At 31.7% G+C, this 20,505-nt stretch overlaps 1 protein-coding gene and 1 long non-coding RNA gene across 2 annotated transcripts; one reads left to right on the forward strand and one right to left on the reverse strand.

The window, feature by feature from the left end:
• The first annotated feature begins 8,749 nt into the window (after positions 1-8,749).
• On the forward strand, positions 8,750-12,617 carry LOC132748756 (uncharacterized). The gene is made up of 3 exons (XR_009628312.1): positions 8,750-8,821; positions 11,027-11,290; positions 12,293-12,617. It is a non-coding gene; the product is annotated as an uncharacterized LOC132748756 (long non-coding RNA).
• Positions 12,618-14,087: 1,470 nt separating this feature from the next.
• Positions 14,088-19,823, reverse strand: LOC132748755 (agrin-like). Its single transcript, XM_060738391.1, has 4 exons — positions 19,664-19,823; positions 16,272-16,377; positions 14,870-15,175; positions 14,088-14,190 (listed from the first exon to the last, which is right to left on the reverse strand). Exons 1-4 carry the CDS (start codon positions 19,701-19,703, stop codon positions 14,124-14,126), a joined length of 519 nt encoding a protein of 172 aa, XP_060594374.1. The 5' UTR covers positions 19,704-19,823; the 3' UTR covers positions 14,088-14,123.
• Positions 19,824-20,505: the final 682 nt, after the last annotated feature.

The raw sequence follows: 20,505 nt of genomic DNA on the forward strand, positions 1-20,505 counted from the left end.
TTTTTTAAAAAAATTTGTAAAAAATTTAAATGGTTTGAAAAATTTTTTTTTTTTGTTTTTGTTTGAGGGGGTTTCGGTATGTTTGTACAGAACGTTTTTAAAAGTATTGGGTTTACGGGACCGTCAAAAATGTTAGCGCCCCAAAACAAGAAACAAAACAGAAAGAAACATTTTGGTTTATTAGATTTTTAAGATTTAAACATAGTTTATCTTTACATTTGTTTGTAACATATTTTTATTATAAATGGGGTCACCATTAAATTTATATTAAATAATATTGAATATAAAATTTAAATATATTATTTCGTAAAAAGGAAAAGTATGTTGCGTTTTGACAAGCAAATTAAATTAATCATTAAACCAGTACACGGGGCCCCAATAAATTTTAAAAAAATAGAGTTTTAAAATGAAAAAATTAAATTTTGTCGGAAAAGCCTATTTTCCCTCGAATTTTTTAAATGCACATTTTTATGAAAAAAACACCAAATTTTTCCCTTGTCTTTGTGATTCCCCCAAGATTTTAAAAAGGGTTTTTTTTGACCTTTTAAAAATAAAATTGGGTTTTTGGGGGTTTGAAAATTTCAAATTTTTAATTTTAATTTTTTTGGGGTTTTTTAAAATTTAAATCTGTATCTCGGCCCCATTTAAGCATAAATGGGTATTTTGTTTCCCCTATCCGCCATTTTCACAAAATTTAAAACAGTCCTAATAATTTCTCCCGTTCCCTTTTTTCTTTTTTTATTTTTTAAAGCCCGGTTTTTAAGGAACAGTGGGCAAATGTTCCTTCATTCCTTGTTATGAAAAATCTCTTTTGAAATTTGGGTTTAAAAAGCTAAATAAGGTTTATTTGAAATTCTTCCCTTTTAAAAATTTTTTTTAAAACAAAAAAAATTACAGGGGTTTTTCAAAACGATATCAATTTTCCCCCATTTCCCGAAGAAAAAAGTCAAACAAACCCCTTTGTTTAAAACAAAAGGAAAAAAACCTTTAAAAGTCATTAAAACTGGGCCCTTTTAAATTTCCCCCCAAAAGGGATCCATATCCCTAGTTTTCTTAAAAAACTTTTAAAATTAAAAGGGGCCCCCCGTTCTTTTTATAAATGAATAGCACATTAAAAAGGGTCCTTATAAAACGTTTTTAATGATACAATTATCGGAAAAATTTTTAAAAAATTTTTTTTCCCCGAACTTGAAATTTTCTTAACAAAAAAGATTTTATTTTAAAAGCCCGGGTAGGCCCTAGGCCCCTCCATATACAGCACATTTCTTACTGGGCTTTTAAAAATTAAGAAGTTTTTAAAAAAACTTTAAAATGCACTCGGTTTTAATTTCCCTTTTGCTTTTGAATTACCCCACACTTCTGCTGCATAAAATTTTAAAATAGAAAAATTTTCAAAATTTAGTTTAAAAAAGCTTTACTATTGGAAAATTTTAAAAGTCAAATCAAATTTACGGGGTAATTTTAGTTTAAACAAATTCATAAACTTTTTTGCTTTTTAAAAAAAAATTTAAAAAATTTTTGATTTATCAGTTAAAATTTAAACCAAATTTAACCAAAAAACAGTTCCAAGAAATTAAAAGGGATCTACAAATCCCCAAAGTTTTTTCCCGTTATAAAAATCCCCCTTTCTCCCTCGTTTTCTCAAAAAGCACCTCTTTTGTTTTTAAATACCCTTTATTTTTGGTTTCCTTCCCTTAACCCTTTTTTTAAAAACCCCCAACCGATCACAGTAAATTTTAGATTTGGGCTAAAAGTGACTTGCAAACCCCGCAACTGTTTTAGAAGTAGAAATTAGACTTTTAGCCGTTTTATAAAACATTTAAATTTTTCAAGGGTTTTTGGGAATTTTTTTTTTTTTTTTAACCCAAAATATTTAATTTTTTGCCTAAATCAAAATTTTAAAAAAACTTTTGATGAAAAAGAAAAAAAACAGCAAAGGCCCAAACATTTTTTTTCTTTTTTCCCTTTTTTTTTAGCCTACCCGGGTTACTTTTTTCCCTTTTAAATTTGAAACGATTAAAATGAAAGTAATTGACTTTTTTAAAAGGGTCATACTCGACCTCACTACACGTAACAATTTTTCCAGAAATTCCAAAAAGGGTTTTAAAAATTTTGGGGACCAAAAAACGCCCCTTTTTCCCATAAAACCCGGGGTCGAAAACATTTTCTCATATAATGAACGCAGCAAAACAAAACGGAAAAGCCATTTCCAAGAATTTTTTTTTTTATTTTTTCCGTTTAAAAAAAAAAAAATAGGGTGACTGTGGAAAAACCCCTTTTTTAAAACCAAAATGAGCGTCGGAAAAAAAATTTTTTTTTTTCACAACCCTTCCGGTTAAAAAACCCTTTTTTTAACAAAAGATTTTTAAAAAGGGTTTGGCTTTGGACCCCCCTGATCAAAATTTTTTTCCCCCGAAAAATTGGGGGTTTACAAACATTTTCGTTTCCCCCTTTTTTAAAAATGGAAAAAATTATAACCTTTCCCACCATTTATTCCGGGGAAAAAACCGGGGAATTTAAAAATAAGATTAAAAAGGGTCTGTTTAAAAAGGGGCCCATTAATATATCCCCAGATTCAATGAACAATTCAGATTTAAGTTATCAAGGAGAGGGCCCGCCCCCTTTTCCCCGTTTTTTTAAGGGGTTTTTAAAGCCGCTAAAACCTTTTGGTTTTCATGATTAAAAAAGTAAATTATTTTAATTCTGAAAGATTTGGATTATCCCGAAAATTTAATTTTTCTTTCCGACGGGAAACCCGTTTCCCCTTTAAAAACAGTTGTGAATTTAAAATTAAATTTTCAAATTTCTTTAGGGTTTTTTAAAAAAACTGGTAGAAAATTACTTTGTTTAAAAAAGGGGTTTCCCGCGCATTCCCCCTTTTGTTTTTTTTAAAAAATACTTTTCCAAAAAGGGCCCCCGGGGGCTTTTTCTTTTTCGCAAAAATTTTAATCCCCTTTGTTTTCCCCTTTTTTTTATTTTAAACTATTTTTTTTACGATTTTTTTAAAGAGTCGCTTTTAATTTCCCCTTTAAAGTTTTAAAAACTGAAATTTCCCAATTTTTTAAATTAAAAATTTATCTAAGTTGAAAAAATTCAGTGCTTTTTAAAAAAAATATCCTCCCGTTTATTCACACATTTTATTATCGAACCATTCTTTATGATTTTTTAAAAGCCCCAAATTTTTTTGGGAAAATTTTTGTTTCACCATTGTTTTTGAAATTTTAACGTGTTTAAAAAACCCGGGGCCGGGCGGGACTTTTTTATTAAAAGGGGTAAATCCTGTTTACAGTTTTCATTCCCCTGTGCTTTATCATTTTCCCGGGCCCATTTTTCCAAAAAAATGCGTTAAAATGTTGGGAAAATGGGGCGCTATAAAAAATTTTCTTCTAAAAGGCCAAACCCCCTTTTTTTAGAATTCCACCCTTTTTCTGGAAGAATTATTCATTTTCAACTTCCCCCGGTTTCCCCTTTAAAAAAGTGCGGGGTTGGGAAAGCTGGGAACTGTAAAAAATAGCATGAAACTGAAAAAAAATGGTAAAATCACTTGTTTTCCCAAAAGTAAAAAAAATTCGCCCCAAATTTTCCTGGGGGACACAGTAAATTTAACAATTGTTGAACAACCAAATTGGGTGCCCGTAATTTGAAGGAAACCTTATCTTTAAACGGGGCCCAATAGCAAATGCGTAGCCCAGTAGCTTTAAATAAATCAAGTGTTTTGTAGCCATAATTGGGTCAACAATTTGTCCAGAAAAATTTGTCCTTTGGAAATAGGGTTCCATTCTGGTATGTACTCTTTTCGTTATCCGATGATAGAGTTTATACGAATCGTTTCACAATTAATCAGGTTTCGAGCCTAAACACGGGAATTAAAATCCCCGCCGACCAAAAACCGTTTCCTAACGCCCTGAAATTTCGTATTAATATCAGTCTGTGTAAGTCAAAAAAGTTTTTTACAATTGATCCAAACATCGTACGCGAAGGCCGAATCTTCACCCCCATAGATATATTTGCACATAAAATAATATATCCTGAATCGAATTTAAAAAAAAGTTTGGCAATCAAGTTCTAAATCCATAAAAAAAAGTATCTGTGGTTTCTTATTATCTCAAAAAAACCCGGCTCTAATTTTCCCCTTTTTAACATAAAAAAGACTATCCAAACCAAATGGAAATTTTTGCTCTTTTCCTTTTTTTTGAAATTTTTTGTAGAAAAAATTTGTGTAACCTTCTAAAAATTTTTTTAAATATTTTACTGGTCCAGAATTTAAAAAAAAAGGAAAAAATATCCTGAATTTTTATAAATTAATTTTGGGAAAATTCTTTTACTATCTTTGGTTTTTCAGCAGGGAAAATCCCAATTTTCAGTTCCAAAAAACTAAATTTTTAAAATCAAACCCCCCCCTGAAACTGCCCACGAAAAAATTTACCAAAAATCCCCCGGTTTTGTGTAAATTTCCCCGTCGACAAAAAAATTTTATTTGTCTTTTTTTAAATGCATCTTTCTTTTTCTTTCCGAGCTTTCAAAATGAAATTGGTTAAATTAAAAACTTTCTTTCTTCTTGCTGTCTCTTATTTTCTTGAGGATATTGATTCGTGCATATAAATTTCCCTGACGCCTTCGAATCTACAAATTGTCCTTAAAATTTTTACATAATAATTTTCATTTTTTCCTCTTGAAATACTACTAGGATATTTTCTCGGTTTGGTCATTCTTTTTTCGGACCCCAGACGTTTTAAACTGAATTAGGTTTTTTATAATCACCATTTCCTCATGGCCGGAATCTTCAAAATCCTTTTGAAATACTTCGATTACAAACAAATTCATTTAGTCTGTTTTCCCATGGTCCTCGTTCTGATTTTCCTCAGCTATAAAACACCAAATAATTAAATTTGTCATCATAGCCTTAAGCCTGCATGTCAAACACTTCGGGTCCTTTATGCGTCTATTTTCACTCTTTTCAAACTTTGAAACATTATCCTTTGTTTTTCCTCAAATCAAAATCATGACTTCAACTGGCCTCTCCTAAAACATCAGAAGATTTTTTTTTCATTTTTGGACACGACCCTTTAAAATTCTAAATCAGACCACAAAGCCTTGGTATTTTTATTATCAATGTCACCAAACATTTTCTGTTCTAAAAAGACTCAAGCTTTCCAAAAGTTCTGGTAAATATTGTCCTCAAACTTACTGTTTTAAAAAATCCATCAAGTCCAGCAATAATTCACAAAGGTTTTTTACTTGTCTGTTTTTGATTTGCAACCCGTTTGTACACTGGTTCCGAAATTCTGTTGCATATGTCATGGGTTGTTTGATTGCGTTTATTTAAGGGCCAAACAGCAACGTGCAAACAATCAAAAATCAACAAGTACGCTATTTTTTAATTGTCGGCGAAAAAAATGTATAGAGTGAAATAAAATAAACAAAACAAAGTTTTTTTAAATCAACGTTTCCAAAAAAAATTCGTTATTCTACACACGAAGAAGATTTAACGGACAGTTTTTTTTTCATACCACTGGAAACGGCCTGAAAGAAGTTTCTATTGAAAAACTCTGAAAGGCCGAAAAAACAAAATTTTTTAAGCCCACCAAACATAAAGTCCAACATTAATAATAATTATTATATTTTTTCTTGAAAAAACCTAATGCATAAACCACGTGTCAAAAGGTGCCGTAAGATTCAAGTAAAAATATACGGCACCTTTTTATCGGGCCGAAATTGATACAAGTGACAGGATAAGTACATGTATAATTTGCACAGCATGATTGCGCGTTCAATGCCGCAAAAGTTAAGATCCATGCGCTTGTTTAATAAAAATGTGGAAAAGGGAGATAACATGCAATGATACGGTCTGAGCCTGTTTAAACTAGTACCATTCAACGGATATCGAAATTTAACAGCTAACTGTCTAGTTTATTATTATTATTATTAATTTATTTTTATTAGTTCTACTACTGCTGCTGCTACTGCTGTCTACTACTACTACTACTACTACTACTACTACTACTACTACTACTACTACTACTACTACTACTACTACTACTAATTCCACTACTACTAATACTACTACTACTAATACTACTACTAAAGGTGTAATTAGCTTACCGTCAAAGCAGTTTCGAAATCTTGAAAATTATGTCCTGTCTCGACATGTCAAAAAATATCAATCCAAAAATTATTTATCCCTTTTAAAACAATGTTCTGGGCGGAATTCAAACGAAACAATGTCTGTTGCATTCAAATTGTTACAATAAAGGGAATAGGGGTGCTGCAAATAACTCAACATAAGAAATAATAGTCATTGTCTTTTATAACTTTATTACTTTAAACTAAGTTAACAATCGCCAAAGTTTTTAACTTGAAGAAGTACGATGTCCACATCTTTGTTTTTCGTACTCACAGCTGAAATATAAATAATTTGGAATAATTAGAATACACGCACGTGTGTTGTACATGTGTGGCAATTAAAAAATTTTGATTGCACTATACTTTATTGTTTCACACAGTTTATCTCTCCCTTCTTTTGAAAGATTGAACTTCGGCATTTTCCGTTGATCATATTATATAGAGACACTATTTTAAGTTACACTTTGACGAAAAGAAGTTTATAAAACAATGAAATTACGAACAATGCCAAATTTTCACGATCTTGCAACTGATATATTACATTATTGTCAGTTGATAATATTTCAGTTACGAATTAACCTCAAATCGGACTAGAAATCCTAGGTTTGTTGGTCACTTTATTTAATGCCAATATAAATAATAACAAAATATTTTTATCCATGTTTGAGTCATTACCATATGTTGTTGATATGTAAATGAACTGCTAAATTATATGTTTCATTATTTTCTTAATTTGAATTTTATGCAGTACGCTCTTTGAAATAATTCTCATTAAACTGTGAATATCAAATTTACATGTTATAAAACTAGGGTTTTTTTCCATTTTGGGCGACCTTTTTAAGTTGACATATTTTCATCTCGAGACTGATGCTTTTTTTAATCCTTTATTTAAAGGAGGAATCATTTTTGGAGTACGTGGTTGTCTCGTGGTCATGGTTATTTATGTTGATGTAAAATAAAGCTGGTTGAAAAGGCAGAAATGTGTTTGACCGAGTAATAAACTTCTGAAATGGCACCATTGAATTTTTGTTATATATTCATCCAAGACACGGGCGTGTGATATCATAAGTAATTTAAATGAAATTCAACATAAACTTAGTGTTGTTTTTAAAACCACGACAAGATTAAAGATGCAAGCCCATATATTATGTCTAACGTTTACCTTATTTTTTTATGTTGAGAAGACGAATACATCGTGTTACCTTTGGTCACATATTCCTTGTTATATAAACTATCTATCTATATGTGCATGTACATTGAATAAAACATTTCTCAAAAAAAAATGCTTTCAAAAAATTAATACTCCTTAAATAATTCATATAATTTATCAGTTTTATCAGTAATTTGTATACGGGCTAGATGGAATGAAAAAGTATTCGATTTTGTCTCATTTTGTTATACTACTCAAATTTACTTAATCTCAAAACAAGCATGACGACAGCAGTTTTATACATGTATATAAAAAATAACACCAATGCTTAAGTGACGTTAATGTATATATATGTGTTATAAAATTATCTATAACATGATAAAGTCAGTTATCTTTGTAGATTTAAAAAAAAGAAGAAAGGGACCATAAAATTTGTTGTTCAAACTATTGAATTTCTTAAATGGACTTTTCCATTTTTAGAATATTCATTATATTTTTCGGTAGGATATATAGATGAAAATTATAAAATTAGTCAGCCAACTGCCTAGAGAATGGTTCGGTGGCACCGTATGACCAACGGAAATTTCTATATACATGTATATAGTTCAGAATGTATCAGTAACGCTCAACTTTTGAAAAAGTGGAACAGTCTTTTCATGATTAAGGTAGCTTTTATATTGTATCATAAACATTTTTCATTATCAATTATTAATCAGTCACTATTATAATAGCCAGTCTTTTGAAACTGTTTACTTATTTAACTCAACATGACAGTAAATAAATAGCATAAAGTCACCACAAATGTCAACATACAAAAGCAATTTACATGCATTATCATATGAAGAGTTAATGTTTATGCCACAATAAGTATTTACAATATTGTATTAGTACAAACATCAACTACTTAGAACAAAATACCGAAAACAAAAACAAAACAAAACAAAAAAGAAAAACACTGATCTACCTGATTAAAATACTTAAGAATAGCAAAAATATCTCCATTTACTAATCTAAAACATCCAAATTTCAAGTATGTTACTCATTTAATCGATGTATTATCGATATGTACCTGAACAAATTAAAAGTATTTGATAATACACACCATGATGTAACAATGCAAGATAGTCATATAGACGGTAAACAATGTATTTATTAAAGTAATTCTGAATAAACGAAAGCAGCTTGCTTAAAGTCAGAATGCGGAAAAGTGTATTTGACAAGCTTGTTAACTCTTTATTCCTAGTGATAGTGATTAATTTGATACTATTTTGTTGCACTGACTCTGTCGAAAGTCTTTGTACAGGTGTCGGTCCAAACGGAGATGAAAACTTGAAAAACACTTGCGACTGGAGTTCATGGTATCCATGGAATTGTACCCAGTGTAAGTCTTCTAATACTAATCGGCAACAGTTTAGACAGCGTGCGATATGTTGTGCACAGAATGTACAATTAAAGACTTGTTTGGGAAACTGTAACGTGACACACAGTATGCCAACTGTAGTAAGGAATGTGATTTCAATAATGGAAGTTTGGAAATAAATTCTACAGGTATGTAATTGTTAAATCGAAATGGAGATGAAAATGTCTAAAATGTTTTGGTCTCGACTATCCAGCTTTACCAGGGGAAGTCAGAAAATATCCGGACTTTTGACTCGTTCTCGAAAACCATTCAACATTTTAAAAAAAAATCTTTCTACTCTTTTTCAAAATATTCTCCACCTACGTCTACGCACTTTTGCCATCTTCGTGGGAGCTTTTGTATTCCCGCTGTGAACCATGACGTAGACCTTTGTTTTAGGTACTGTGTAACAGCAGATATCAAAGCCATCCTGGTCTTATATTTCTTTCCAGCAGTTCTGGAAACAAATAAATTCACAGGGGGCGAGGTCTGGGCTATAAGGAGGGTGAAACAACAATTGCCATTTGTAAGAGTTGATAACCTCCACTGTAGCTGCGGCGGTATGGTAGGGGCGTTATCGTGAAGAAGGAGGACATTTTTCTGTGCTAACCTGGAACGCATTTGCTTCAGCTTTTCTCTGAGATTTTTCAGAATTACTTCAGAATAGTACTTGGCGGTGACAGTATGACCTTTTGGCATGAAATGAGTAAGTATTATTCCTCGTGAATCCCAAAAGGCAACAAGCATGACTTTGCCAGCCGATGGAGAGCTTAAACATTTTAGGAGGTGGTGAACCAGCTCGTTTCCACTGCTTTGACTGAGCTTTTGTCTCAGGTTCGGAATAATGAACCCACATCTCATCTCCAGTAATAATGCGGTTAAAAAACTTATCTCCTTCACAATTAAAACGACTTTAATGTTGTTTTGCATTGGTTACTCTGGTTGTCTTTTGATCTGCGGACAGCTGTCTAGGCACCCACCTGGCACTTACCTTGCTCATGCCTAGGTGTTCGTGTAAAATTTTGTGTGCCGATGCCTTACCGATGCTAAACTTGTTGGCTACCTCCGACGATTTTTGTTGACAAAAGCTTTAACATTTTGAAAGAGTCCATGATAGACGAAACACCTATCATATATCAGAGGGCAAAAAACTGTGTATACACAAGTATCATTGAAAATAAACTGACCACGTTATTGGCGAATAAATGTAGTTTTCACCAATATATAATGTGTGTATATAGCTGCACGTGGAAAGAGAGGAGCATAAAAAGTCCGGATATTTTCTTACCGTCCTTCGTATTTGTATTTACATGTATATAACAGTTCTTGATATCTATTGATATTTTAGGTGAGAATTTTATATCATATTTTGATTTCCAAAGTTCTTTTGATTTTTTTAATGTTGTTAATATTATATTTCATTAATTGAAAACGTGGCTATGGTTAAATGAACATTACATGCAGTTCGGGAAATCTATAAAAATTGAAATATTATATAAGATTCTTACCTATATTAAAATTTTGAACACATGTAAGTGACTTCACCAAGGGAAGGAGCACTTTTTAAGAAAACACCAAAAAGCACTTGAACCAATAAATCTTTTATGTAACAAACAAAACAAATACACTAAAATACCCCGTACCTAGCTTACGGCACGTGCTGAAAAGGGTGGTTTTGTAAAATTGCCTTTTGTTTGTCCATATAATTAAACAAATCATTATGGCTTATGGAATGCCTGTTTTAAGACGGAATAAATAAATTTCTTTAACAACAAGATTGTACAAACAGATTTCTTATCAAAAGATACATTTCTTTGATTACTGAACATTTCATTGAGAAATGTATGACACTTTTAGCATGTGGCAACCAAATGTTGTTTTTTTTTTAAATGTTAATGTTCTGTTCTGTTCTAAATAAAGGAAATTTAATGTATTTTTTCTGTATTGTAAATTTTGGCAAAAGTCTGACAATTACAAAGATTATTTCATTGACAAAGATTTTGCAAATTTTCATCCGTGTTATTTTTGTAATAATTAATGGAAAGGGCAACAAATTACATCCTTAACCCCCTAGCACCATTTTTTCAAAGGGATTTTACATCATGTCAGTGAAAAGCTAAACGTCAAATATGTTTCATATAATTCAGTTACTGAATATATGTTCTTGGTACTTTTTATTATCATTTACTAGTCAAAATGAGTCTTCATCTTAATTTCGCTTGAAGAATTTACATTTTCAGATTTATTTCGCTTTCACTAATTACAAGAACTATACATAGTTGACTTGATACTATACATATTTATAACATTTTACATGACACTCATTACACATTATGTTCACTTAATATTCGCAGATTCCAGGACAAGTACAACTCAACATTATATATTAACTGCAACAACATTGAGTACATCTTCCAACAAACAGAATAATAATAAAACTCTTGCCTTTAATACAACGGTTGCTACAACTCAGTCTACACAAGAAGCTTTGGCAAATTCCAATTCTTATCCTTCAATTAAAGGATATACAACAACAACGGAGTACATATCAGCACGGACTAGTTCCAATGAAGCGTCTTCAAACTTATCACTGTCGGCGACAAGCGATGCTGAGAATGGTATCAATTAGATGGTTTCTTAACTGAATCCTTTTTCAGTTTATGATGATCGGTTTTTTGTTTTGTTTTTTTTTTTTTTTTTTTTTTTTTTTTTGTTTTTTGTTTGTTTTTTTTTTTTTTTTTTGAGAAATACGTTTTTTACGGTGTTCCGTATTGACAATCGTGTCTTTATATTATCCCCACCCCACGATTCATGATGCTACGTTGGTGAAAACACGATGGTATGATGCCGAAAACACGACGGTGACATTGCGGTAAAACGAAGGTATCATTGCGATATTATATTGCATTTTTATTATCGTTTCATCGCGATTTAACAATCGTTCTTTGCGTTGTCTCGATCGTATTTTGCACACAGGTAAAATGATACGTAGTTAAAAAGTCACAAATTCTAACTCATAGTTAAGTACATTTGAGAAAAAACTCATAGTTAAGTACATTTTAGGAAAAACGAATGTATGGAGCACTAGATAGCTAAATATAGCTATTAAAATCTTATGGATACATAAAGATGTTAAAATGTTTAGTGACATGATTCACTTTGTAATAAATTTTTTTAAAAGAAAACGTTTGATAATTATTGAAGACACAACGGTAAATATAAATACCTCCACATCTATTAAAATGTATACAATGACAGTTTTCTGTTATGTCCCTATTCTTGTTTGCTATATATTTGTTCGTGTATCCAAAATAATATGATATTTGATATCATAATATTTGTAGCTTTTCTCATTTTTACATATGATTGAACGAGTTGGAATATTTGTGTTAGGTAACATACCGCGTTTTTTTTATTTAGATAAGCTCATTAGTGGTTAACCAAAAGAACTTATCATTCTGTAATGAAACGCAAGTAGGTCTAGCACAATACTGATGACATAGGCCTTTTTGTTGTTTCCGCCGATAGCGAGAAACAACTATAATAATCAATTGTCAATCGGTAAGTTCTGAATAAAGAGGTCCATGATATTATAATATGGTATGATTTGTACATTTCAGAGTCTGTCGGTGTCGTAATAGGAGCGGTGTGTGGCTCTCTGGCTGGAATAGCAGCAATTTTAGTCGCCATCATCGTATTGTTGAAAAAAAAGAAATGGAAGCGTAGATTAGGTGTAGAACCAGATAATTCACCGGAAAATTAACACAAAGCAATTGAACACATGATTAACAGCCTAACTTTACAAATGAGAACAATAATGTGTGTGTTGCATAAATCTGCCATAAAGAAATGCTGTATATGGCCTTTATTTTATTTTTTTATGTGTTGCATATTTGCTTTTTATGTGCCTACAACTGTTACGTATATAAGCAGGGGAATCTCGGTCCCAACCACATTTAGTGGGCATTTTTAGGAGAGCTGTAACACACCCTTTTCTCAAACGATATGACAGGATCTGAGTCACTTGAACCCCCCTCCCCCTGATTGAGTTAAGGATCCAAAGGTTAAAGACTGTATCTCCTACTATGGTAGGTTTCTGCAGTGTCATTGGTCATTGTGGTAGTGTTTGAGTATGTGATAGCTGCTGATCAGCATTTCCCATATTTTGTTATGAGGTTAACAGCTTTTAAACCTTTTTTATTGCCTTACTTTTTGTTTAATTTAATATTGATTTTATATATTTACTTTATTTTTCTTCTGAACTTACCACGTATGATTTATCTTTGTTTTAGGCCAGTTCAAGATCAGCGACAGCCACATAAAACATCTCAAATTTTATTTTGATGCATGTACATATTATTTTATATCCATATCTTCATGGTTGAATAAATATCAGATGCTGCTACTGACATAAGCTCATGCAGCATGTTGGTCTTTGGGTCAGTCTTACTGAAATAAATCTGATTCCTCATTTTCTTTTTTGTTTTAATCCTGATTATAAGGTTAAGTGTATATAAAATGAAATACTTATATGTTGTAATGTTCTGTGATATTTGCTTGTTGTGTGATATTTGCTTGTAATTAATTATTATCTTATCAATATTAATTATCTTTTGCTTCCTTTGCTCTGTTTGCAATGGCATAATTATAAGTATTTTATATGGAAGTCAAAATAACTTTTTGTTTTCATTTAACTACCTTTATGAAACATAATTCCTCGTTCATCGCTACTTTTGTCAGTTATAAAACATCTTATATGCTCTAAATCCATAATTAAACACATGTTTTACATCTCTAAAAGAATGAAAAAATATGGATTTCTGAGGCATAATGTCCCTTATAATGAAAACATAAACTAAACTATTCCAAAATCAAACCTATAATAAATATATTGCACAAATTTAGCAGGTTAATTGTTTATTTGTATAAAACGGCCGAATCTTACATGATTTTGAATAAGACGGATGATTTACAGCGGACTGACACGACTGACTGCGGATGTGCCCCTCTGTTCATTATTTCAGGCACGAACATTCGGTAAGCTTGCTCGATAGCTGTCTCGAATTAAGTAAGCCCCTACCGGGATTCAAACCCACAGCGATTTGGGCAAGTGTTGTGAGGTCAAAGACCCTAACCACTTGGCCACGGACGCCCAATTGTCTAGTCTCTTTTCGGTGTGTTGGTGCTGTTTTAGTGTGTCTGTTAACACTAAATGTGTAATTAGCTTTCCGTTAAAGCAGTTTCACCGAGATAATAAGGAAATCTCGAAAATTATCCTGTCCCGACATGTCAAAAAACATGAATCACTTTAATACAATGTTCTAAGCGGAATTCAAATGAAACAATCAGTTGCATTCAATGTTTTACATAGGGGTGCTGCAAATAAATCAATGAAATAATAAATAAACGAGCAAGTCATTGTCTTTTATAACTTTATTACTTTAAACTAAGTTAACAATCGCCAAAGTTTTTAACTTGAAGGGTACGGTGTCCACATCTTTGTTTTTCGTATTCACAGCTGAAATATAAATTATTTGGAATTTTATTATTACATTATAGCAAATTGATTTCCAGTTAATGGATGCACTACACTTCATTGTTCCACACAGTTTATCTGACCCTTCTTGATAAATCATAGAACTTCAGTAATCTTCGGCATTTTCCGTAGTATTGGAAAGCTTGTAAGTTGGCACTATTTTGTAGTTCCTCGTTGTAAAATTGACTTTTATAATAAAAAAAAATAAATAAAAAAACGGAAATTTACGAATTATGCCAAATTTTCACGATATTGCAACTTATATATTACATTATTGTCAGTTGATTATATTTCAGTTACGAATTAACCTCAAATCGGACTAGAAATCCTTGGATTTAGGATTGTTGGTCGCATGGGTTCAAACCCAGTCAGGGAAAAGTCGTGTTTTTTTTAGCAAGAAACTTTACATTCAGTGCTTAGTACTGGTTGGTTCGAAGAACGGAATCGAGAGTAATTCAATCAGTTTATAGCTCCAAACACAATCAAACTAAAATAAATCTGTATAAACTATATCATTTTTATTTTCTTGACTAATATCAAAAGCAAAGGAAACATTTACTTGAATAATTATCATAGTAATCATTTTTCAATTTAGTATATTTGATACTAAATAAAACATCACCTTGTATACAGCTAAATTAATGACTGAGAAAAAACTTACAAGTTGGCGTAGGTAACTCCGTCAGTTCCACAAACTTTTTCTGTATCATTTGGGCATGTCTCATGCATCAGTTCCAAGCAGAAGAAATCTAGAAGTTCGTTATGATTGTTGAAAATTGATTCCCGGGTTGTTGTTGAACCTGCCATTGATGTGACGCCATTCGTGACGCTATTTGTTACCATCGGAGCAGCTGTTGATGTCACAATAGGACCAGGCGTTGCGGCGGTGGCTGTACTACCTTTACAAGGTCCATCCTCCTTTGTCCGGAGATTTTTGTCGGCGCATTGGGCTTTAGCCAAGTAGCACCTGTATTTAAGAAGCATTTGCATCAAATGCAATTTTCACACATCTGATAAAAAGTGTTAAAAAAATGGTCAAATATTACACATTGGGCTTATAATCTTAAATTTAAGTCTGCTGATGGCACATAATTTCCTATTTCAATTCGACCTTTTAGTGCGACCATGACCTTTGCCATTTTGTATGCTACACACTGTATCACAATGGTAAACAGTTGAGCAGTATCACATTAAAATCTATCGATACACGATATACACGTTGACCTTTGACAAGAAACATTTGCACGACATAACATCTTAAGGTCAGCAACAGCTGTGTCAATCAATATTGAAAGTACCTCCATGCAGTTGATATGCCCTGAAAGAAACCGAATGCTGCCTGGACGTCCCAAAGACGGACATTTATAGTATGTTTTTATATATTGGAATCAAAACAGTCCTTACATTATATTTTACACGCAGACAGCAACAAACATATTACTATTATGTACATATTTGAGAAAAAGTAAAATGTCACAATTCTCGTTGTATTCGTTACTTTTCAGCAGAAATACGTAAGTATCAAAATGTCCGTAGTATTACTATCTATTGACAAGTGCTCAAAGAAGAAACAAGAAATATTTTTTTAAAAAAAGGATAGTCGGCCGGAGTAAACATGGTTAACTTGCATAATTATGCTATTTCTTAGTTTTCGATACAAAACGAAATGTTAGCAATGCTTGCATAACAGTGACAAATAATTATTTTTGTGGCTAATATTAAGCTCATGTTGTAAACGCTGAAATTGAATTATATCATATTAATATTGATGTGAAGGACAACGTCTATTTTACTGTATTGATTTAAGTGTCCCTTTTTCTATGTCTTATTTTTTTTACTTTATAATGGTAAGAAATATCACTTTCATTTTAATTTAGAATGTCAAGAACTACCCTTTACATTATATTTTAGTGTGACCAATTTCAGCTTGTAATTTGAAAATGACCAATGATTATTCTTCTTTTATTCTGTCCTTCCCTGTTAATTTTACAGGAAGTCAATCTTAAATCAGACGGACTACGGCCGAAAAAAAAAACACATAAATATCACAACGTCACACGTACCTGTTGTTGTATGTCTTACCATCAGTACCACATATTTCACCTGGTGTATATGTCGCACAATTCAGTTTGTTGACCCAGTTACAGTTTAAAAACTGTCCATTGGCAACTGTAAAGGAACACAACAGTCATTAAATTCTTATACTCGGCCACGTGATTTTTTTTTTTTTTTTTTTTGGGGGGGGGCTGCGAACGCCAGAAAAAAACAATACAAAATGACAACAAGCCAGATAATATTTTCTTCCATAACTTTTTAAGTATTTGATTATTTCTAACGCAATTATGTCTAGGGCCCGCACATTTTAATGAGATAATCCATAAAGAAGGAAAATCATTTATATTTTCGTAAAGTGAAAATTATTAAACTTCTAACATGTCACTTTTCTTTATATTTGAAGTGAAATTTTGAAATGTAAGTAAGACGTAAGATTTTCTGTTTATACCATTTATAGAGACGTGTCGCTTTAATTAAACAAAAGATAAAACGATGGTGCTGTTTTTGACATGACAGGACTGGAAATAATATATGATTTTCAATTTATTTTTGATTATATGTCATTACTACCTATAAAAATAAGATTTTTTTGTTGAAAGAGTGTCCAGCTAATCTGTGTAGGTAATTCAAATTCAAATTTAATGTTCTAAGATTTCGGACGTCAGTGGAGGTACTTTAAATGTCATAAATAGTAGGTGTAATTTGGACAATTCATACGGAAAGCTACGGAAGTTAAATATTTCAACCTCACGAATTCAAATTTCTTCTTCACAAATTCATGATTTCAACATCATGAAAATTAAATCATGAATTCGTGTGATTAAAATTGTGGATTCACGAAGCTGAAATTATAAAGTAAAAAACGTGAATTCGTGAAGCTAAAATCGTGAATTGATGAAGTTTAAATAGTGAATTTATGAAGTTGAAATCGTGACTTCATGAAGTTGAAATCGTGCATTAGAGAATTCTGCATGTTAAAAATCGTGAATTCATGAAGTTCACGAGATGAAATCACGAATTCATGAAGTTGAAATGTCCCCGCCGGTCTTTTGTTTAAAAAAGTGATCTTGATTTTCTGTCTGAATGTTAAGCTAGTTTTTAGAGCGTTTTATCGGGATACTGCCTACAACATTTTCACTTCGACCGAACTGGATTCGACATCTATAACATTCTCAAGAAAAGATACATGGGGTTGATATTTTGCATGCCTGACACTAAGTGATGATTGTTTATGTGTATAGCACAAATTTCCTTCATATATTTCAACCTAATTTGAACAAAACAAAAAACAAACAAAAAAAACAATGTTAATGGATTTTCTGAACCCTGACGTTTTAACCCGCTCCAAATATATTTTATGAAATCAGAAAATAAGATTGTATTTCCAATCAATGTTATGATGTCCCCTTAGGGCCATCGCAACACACTCATGCATAACTCGAAACAACGACATTGAAATCATCATTGTAGTTTCGTATTTTTCTACATAGATCTTGGTTTAGTTCAAGTGTAACTTCTGATTTAACTTATAAAGATCACAAAAATATATTATAGTTTATTCTATAAAAACCCTTCAGACTTGTACCTTCTTCAAAATCAGATGGCATCTTTACATAGATTGTCATTCAGTGCACATGCTTAACAGGAAGGCGAAACTTCAGTACAATGGATAAATGATAAAATATCGAAGGTACGACGGTGAGAATATGAAACTACTTGATGAAAAGTTGGAACTATAACCATACGATGGTGAATAGTCGAAAGTACGATGGTGAAAATTCGAATTAACGAAACGATGAAAAGTTAAGTACAATGCTGAAAAGCGAAATAACCAAACAAAAAGAAACCACGGTGGTGAAGGTCGAAAGAACGAAAGAACAATAACGAAAACACGAACAGGGTTCCCACGGTCAGGGAAAAGTCAGGGAAAAATGATTTTTTTTCAAGGTCAGGGAAAAGTCAGGGAATTTTGAAATTGGTCAGGGAAATTTGAAAAATAAGCAAAAGTCAGGGAAAAGTCAGGGAATTTTGTAGAAAATAATGTTTGTCAAACAGCAAGAAGCAAAATAAGTAAAAGCTAAGGCAGTTTCTTCCATGACTTTGTGTATCTTTATTGTTACTTTTGATTATGAGCATCTGTTTTATTTTTATATTCTGATTATGCTTTTGTCTGAAGATTTTGTCATTAACAGTATCTTTTTAAGAAAGAAGCTAAAAGAAGTTTAAGCATCCCTTGCCTCCTGAGCTGTTTATGGTTTGTTCTTGTGAAAGAGTCTGATAATCTGCTCAGGAGGCTGAAAAAAGATGAAAATGGACCTGCTAGTGAAGTCAAATGCCAAGTGCAATGCCTTCAGGGTCAAGGTCAAAGAAAAGTAATAAAAGAATCCAGTAAAGATATTGAGAAACTTGTGAAAACACTAAGTGGACTTAGATTAAGTACCAATCATTTTAGTGCCATGTTGTGTTTTTGCATATATGCATTAAACCATAACTTTGAGATACTATTCACTGCCATTGCTAGTTTTATTAGTAGTATTATGAGCTTTTACTGCATTTTGCTTTTTAAGTAGCCACTTCATTACCTGTCTTATTGTTTCTTGTTTAACACCAGTTTCTATCGATTACTATCATATATTTTATTAAAATGCAGGCCTGTTTTAGTCAATCCTCCATTGATAACACTGCTTTGTATTGTTAAGAGAATGAAACATCTTTCAGCATAACATGTACTATCAAATATTTTACATTTTGGACAAATGTACTCATACTTGTTAAAAGTAAAGAAGACAAGTAGCTTATGACAATTGCTCGCTCATATTCATTTATTTTTTATCTTGAATAATTTAAAATAAAGAATTGTAGAAAATAGGTTGGCTGTTTGGGGAGGAGGAGGTCGAAATACATGTATAAAAAATACATTAAATGCTCTAAGATTGAGCAAACTTCACGCTGTTATTGGTCAGGGAAAAATGGATTTGGTCAGGGAAAAGTCAGGGAAAAGTCAGGGAATTTTGATTTCTCTTCTTTGTGGGAACCCTGACGAAATTATATTGAGTTTCGTCATCGTGGTTTCGTTATTTCTACTATTCACCATCGTACTTTTGATTTTTCATCATCGTACCAACCGACTTTTCGTGTCGTTATTTCATCATCGTAATTACGTGTTTTAGTTGTTGTGTGTGTGTTGCAATGGCTCTAACGGGACACCGTAAAATGGCCAGTAAGTCCACACTAATGAAATTTATCTTATTTGCGTAATAATAAAAAAACTAAGTTTAAAATCAGTTTTAAATTTCTCTAATCACAGCATCATTCGGTCATCACTGGCGACGGTAATACGGTGTGTTAATTGCCCAAGATGAATAATTGAAAGATAACTCCCAGAAGTAAAAGGCCTTACCTGCGCAAATTGTTGCTAAAACAAAAAAATATCCAAACATATTTGTGTTTCTCAAAATTTTATTTTGGCTATACTTTGAAGGCACTAAACGTCAAGAAGAACACTGATTAAGAGCCAAGCTTATCTATTGATGTCTGAAACGTGTATCCTTATCTCCTGTCTTATGTAAATAAGTTTGATATGACTTTTGTAACTATTAAAATCTTCTATCACTTTTCTATGTCACGATTTTGGTCTCCAAAAATCTTTAAAATCTTGGTTTAAACATATATATTCAACGTATCATTAAACATGTAATAAAGTATTTACAAAAAAAACATTTTGGGATGGGACAGAAAGCTTTAAAATGAGTGTCAGCTTCATCTCTGTTAAAATATTCGATGTGACTGAATGAAAGCGCTACTTGTAACCGACGAATACATACTTTGCCAATTTTATCACATTTAATTTTTTTTTTAAAATGAAAAATCAAGTTTTTTTTTTTTTTTTTTTTTTTTTTTTTTTTTTTTTTTTTTTTATAATTATACTGATTAACAACCAAAAACAAACTCATATTGAAAACAAACATAATAGTTTCAGTTTTATATAAGTTTTAAAGGGACTTAACTGAGCTATTTTGGCATGACAGGACTCAAAAATACTTTTCTGATATTTGTGTTTCATTTGAAAACAAGAATAATATCTTGCATGCCAATTTTTAGATCACACCCTCAGCACGTCTTTCCAGAATTCTTATTTTTATTGTCCGAAATGACCCCAGAATGAAAAGCGTTGCAACACTTTCACTCAAATGGAGATTAAAATTACACACCAAAATCCATATCTAATTTCTTTTTAGTATA

Source organism: Ruditapes philippinarum, unplaced genomic scaffold (assembly GCF_026571515.1).
Source record: "Ruditapes philippinarum isolate M1 unplaced genomic scaffold, ASM2657151v2 ctg10727_1_1_1_1, whole genome shotgun sequence".
NCBI lineage: Eukaryota > Metazoa > Mollusca > Bivalvia > Venerida > Veneridae > Ruditapes > Ruditapes philippinarum.

Excerpts from the sequence above, each read along its gene's own strand:
- LOC132748755 (XM_060738391.1), bottom strand. The coding sequence starts at position 19,703 with ATGTTTGGATATTTTTTTGTTTTAGCAACAATTTGCGCAG. Across the intron at positions 16,378-19,663 it reads TTTAGCAACAATTTGCGCAG|TTGCCAATGGACAGTTTTTA; the intron begins GTAAGGCCTTTT and ends GTTCCTTTACAG. Across the intron at positions 15,176-16,271 it reads GGTAAGACATACAACAACAG|GTGCTACTTGGCTAAAGCCC; the intron begins GTACGTGTGACG and ends TCTTAAATACAG.